Genomic DNA, 4,116 nt, shown 5'->3' with positions numbered 1-4,116 from the left:
TGGAGTTCTCTACCTCAAAGGCATCACTATACAGCTGAGCAAAGCAAGGCTCAAGGCTCCAAGTCTCAGCCTGAGAGTGTAGAGCTCTCTGGATTGACAGGTATGACTCAATCCTTTGAGGCTGACTTCCAAAAGACCTCTCACTCATCACCACTCATGGCCGTGGACATGGCCCACCCTTCTCTTACACTCAGGCCCTTGGTTTTGAAGAGGGATGGCTTCTCTCTGGCAGTGCTACAGGCTGAAAGGAGATGATGATAAGTTTAGGTTGACATTCAGATGACCTGTGAAACTTTTTTTCTTTCCCCACCAGCACTGGAACTGGTACCTAGACAGTCGTTGCAGGAAGATCTTCTCGGGGCAGAGCCTGCTGGTCTAAGCACAGGACAGCCCCATGCAGATCTAGCATATACTTCTGGGAAAAATAACCCCAACCTGAAAATGAGCATCAGAAACAGTAAGCAAGGGTTCACACAAACTAACTATCTATTATTCAGAGATCAGGAAAAAATTGTTTAGTTTTATCTGACATTACCATTTAAAAAGAGAAAGAAACCTTTGCTATAATAGTTTCCCTTTGGAAATTTGACCTTCTATGTTGGCTGGGAAAGACATCTGGGTGAATGAGCCTTCTCTCAGGAATCAAAGGTGTGGCAGAGACATCCTGCAGGAGCACCTAGCTGGCTGTGGCATCTGGGAAACCTCTGTCCTGTGCAGTCACCACCCTATTCAGGGAACTGAAAATTAAAAAAAACTTTCCAGTTATTGCATTAATGGTTTATGCATGAGAGGAGTTTCCTTAGAAGAGTGGGAAATGAAACTGGCTCCAAGCAAGCAAGGAGACCGTATTCATGGATCCCTGGGTTTATGGATGCCCTAATAGCTTCAGTCCAAGGGATGAGCCCAACGTTGAGAACAAGTCATTCTTTTTCTTCATCTCAATGACTCCAGATTTGTGGGTTGAAATCCTGGCTTCTGACTCCTTTGAGAAGGTGTTTTCTAATTGGAACCATCCCAGGGTATCATGTCAGCCCTGAGTAGGGTCCAAGGAGAGGCCAGTCAGAAAACCTGCTGAGCTGAAACAGCCTCTCAGTAGACCTGCTTACTTTTATTCTCACTGAGGAATTATGGGACAGGACAGTCATTGGAACCACAGTTGAGGATGATTCTTCCTTCTTGGAACATTCTCAGTGTTACCCTTGCCCTGTCACAATGACAAAGCACCCCCCCAGCTCAGAGTCAAAATATAGACATCCCAGAGGCACAATACAGATGTTTCAACTTAGAACCAGGCAGACAAGGAAGGAGTCAGTCAGTTCTAGGTTAGCAATCATAATGGGAAGGCAGCATGTTCTAGCAGACCTCAGAGACATCAGGTTTCCATAAGTGGATGGTGACAAAGATAATAATTTTTTGAAAAAATGTTTAAGTATTCTCAAAAGAGAAGAGAAAATAGGGTACCATCTTAGGGAATATGACATCTCTCAAAAGATCATATAATACATAAAAAAACGACCATCCTAAGTTCTTCCAAAATACAATGAGATGGTCATTTGACAGTGGTGATTAAATATCTTTCTTTACCATTAGGATTTAAGAATAGTAGAACATGTCTACTATCTCCCAGCAAACATCCCATGGACTTATTGATGCAGATGTTTTATATATACTCAATTTTTACAAGCAAAAAGTATATTCACTACTAGAGAAAGAATTTGGGGAAGATTTTAAACTCCTTATTCTCCTGTCCCAGCTCTGTGCCATTAGCCCAGGTTTAGGACATGCTAGGAAGTTGAACCAGTCCTTGGTGTGCTAAGCCAGACCTCTACCCACTGAGCTACACGCCTGGATGAAGAACTTGAGATAGACCAAGTCCATTATACTTCCTCTAGAAATGATGGTAGATAAATTGCTTATATTAATTAAACAACAATCTGGTTATTATGCAATTCTCATGCTAGAATTTCTGGTCCTTCTGTTTACAGGTAGGCTTGATTCCAAGATGTCTGATCCCCACCTCCTGAGCATCTGCCTTTAACCAGCCATGGAGAACATAGCCTGCAACAGGTCAGGGAACTCTCAGACCATCTTCTACCTTACAGGCATCCCCTCTCTGCAAAAATCCCTCTTCCTTCCTGTCTTCTTCCTCTTCCTCTTCCTCTACCTACTCATCCTGATGGGGAACACCCTGATCCTGGTGGCCGTGATGACAGAGCCTAGCCTCCACAAGCCCATGTACTTCTTCCTAACCAACCTCTCAGCTCTAGACATCTTCTCAACTACAACCACTGTCCCAAAGTTGCTGTCCCTGCTCTTTCTGGGAGACCATTTCCTCAGTTTCCCAGCATGCTTCCTGCAGATGTACCTCTTCCATGGCCTCAACTGCTCAGGAGCCTTCATCCTGGTGGTCATGGCCTATGACCGCTATGTGGCCATCTGCCGTCCTCTGCACTACCCTGTTCACATGACCCCACAGACAAACACTGCACTGGCAGCCAGTGCCTGGATCACTGCCCTCCTCCTGCCCATCCCAGCAGTGGCACAGACCTCCCAGATGGCATTTGACAGCATCGCCTACATCTACCACTGCTTCTGTGACCCCCTGGCTATGGTCCAGGCCTCCTGCTCAGACACCAGCCCCCAGACCCTCATGGGTTTCTGCATTGCCATGGTGGTGTCCTTCCTTCCCCTCCTCCTGGTGCTTCTCTCCTATGCCCGCATCCTGGCCTCAGTGCTGCGTATCAACTCCAGGGAAGGGCGTTCCAAGGCCTTCTCCACCTGCAGCTCCCACCTCCTGGTGGTGGGCACCTACTACTCATCCATTGCCATAGCCTATGTGGTCTACAGAACCAACCTCCCTGTAGACTTCCACATCGTGGGCAATGTGGTATTTGCTATTCTCACCCCTGTTCTCAACCCTCTCATCTACACCCTGAGGAACAAGGATGTCAAGGCAGCCATCATTAAAATCATACATGTCATGACTCAGGCTGTGACAAGGACATTAACCTTTAAATCAAGTTAGTTCTACTCCTAGAACACTAAGCAGGGGTGCTTACCACAGACTAGAAACTCATTAAATATTGCTGAATGTTTAAGTTGATGATACTCTCTAAGTTTTGATATATTATATGAAGCTATATTTTCTTAAGGAAAGAGGTGGCCCTCCTAAAATTTCTGGGAAAAAAATCCTTCCTTCAACTTACAAACCAGCAAGGAGAAGGAAGGGGTAGGGTGTTGGGACAAAAAGCCAGATCAACTTTGATGCACATTCTGACAGTAAGTACCGCTAAAAGAATTTATCCAGTAGTACTGGAGTGTCTGCAGTGGGCATCAGGGGGTACGTCTGTGAGGGAGTTGGTTGTGTATGAGAGCTTAATTTTGATGAGAACTTGAAACTGATGCAAGCATAAAGTTCACTGATTTCAGAGTAGTGGCTGTTTTGTCCAATGTTCCTTGATTTGTAGTTTTCTTACCTGTGGGCTTGCAATATAGACTGGAAAAGAGTTCTATGTAGATGGTGTCTCCATCTCACCACGGCAGATCAGAGTGAAAATGGTACCAATACATCTTTTTTCACCAAGGGCATGGCGATGCTGGTTGTACTGTTAGTGTTTGACTTAATGAGAAACTGTCCTCGTGAGTGGTTATGTGAGTGTACATTTCCACTAGCAATGAGTGTGCCTGTCGCATTCTCACTAGGATTTAGTGCTGTCTCACTTATTGCTGTTCTTTAAATTCAGTTATTCTAACAAATATGTAATGGTATCCCATTGCGATTGTAGTTTTATGAATCCTCTAGCCAGGGGTGGTGGCTCTGGGCCTACAGCAGGAGTATTGCTGTAGGCTCACTGACTCACTGAGAGTACCCTCTTTGTATATGTAGTATTGAATTTAATTTCAGACAATTCTCATCATTGAAGTAAAAGATTATATAGATTATTTTGCTAGGGTGAGAAATGCAAAGAAGAGGTTTTAGTCTGGCATGGTGGTCTTTCGTCCTAGGACTCAGGAGACAGAGGGAGGCTGATTTCTGTGAACTCAAGACCAACAAGTGCTACACAGTGAGACTCTCTCAAACAAACAAACACTATTCCTGAATTCTTAAACGTTATC

At 44.6% G+C, this 4,116-nt stretch overlaps 1 protein-coding gene across 1 annotated transcript; it reads left to right on the top strand.

The window, feature by feature from the left end:
• The first annotated feature begins 2,044 nt into the window (after window positions 1-2,044).
• Window positions 2,045-3,025, top strand: LOC101831232 (olfactory receptor 2AT4). Its single transcript, XM_013116298.2, has one exon. It carries the CDS (start codon window positions 2,045-2,047, stop codon window positions 3,023-3,025), a length of 981 nt encoding a protein of 326 aa, XP_012971752.2.
• The last annotated feature ends 1,091 nt before the right edge of the window (window positions 3,026-4,116 follow it).

The sequence above is a fragment of the Mesocricetus auratus genome, unplaced genomic scaffold (genome assembly GCF_017639785.1).
Source record: "Mesocricetus auratus isolate SY011 unplaced genomic scaffold, BCM_Maur_2.0 Super-Scaffold_4256, whole genome shotgun sequence".
Taxonomy (NCBI): Eukaryota; Metazoa; Chordata; class Mammalia; order Rodentia; family Cricetidae; genus Mesocricetus; species Mesocricetus auratus.
The sequence above is the reverse complement of the archived record's forward strand: the minus strand, read 5'-3'. Positions and strand labels throughout refer to the sequence as shown.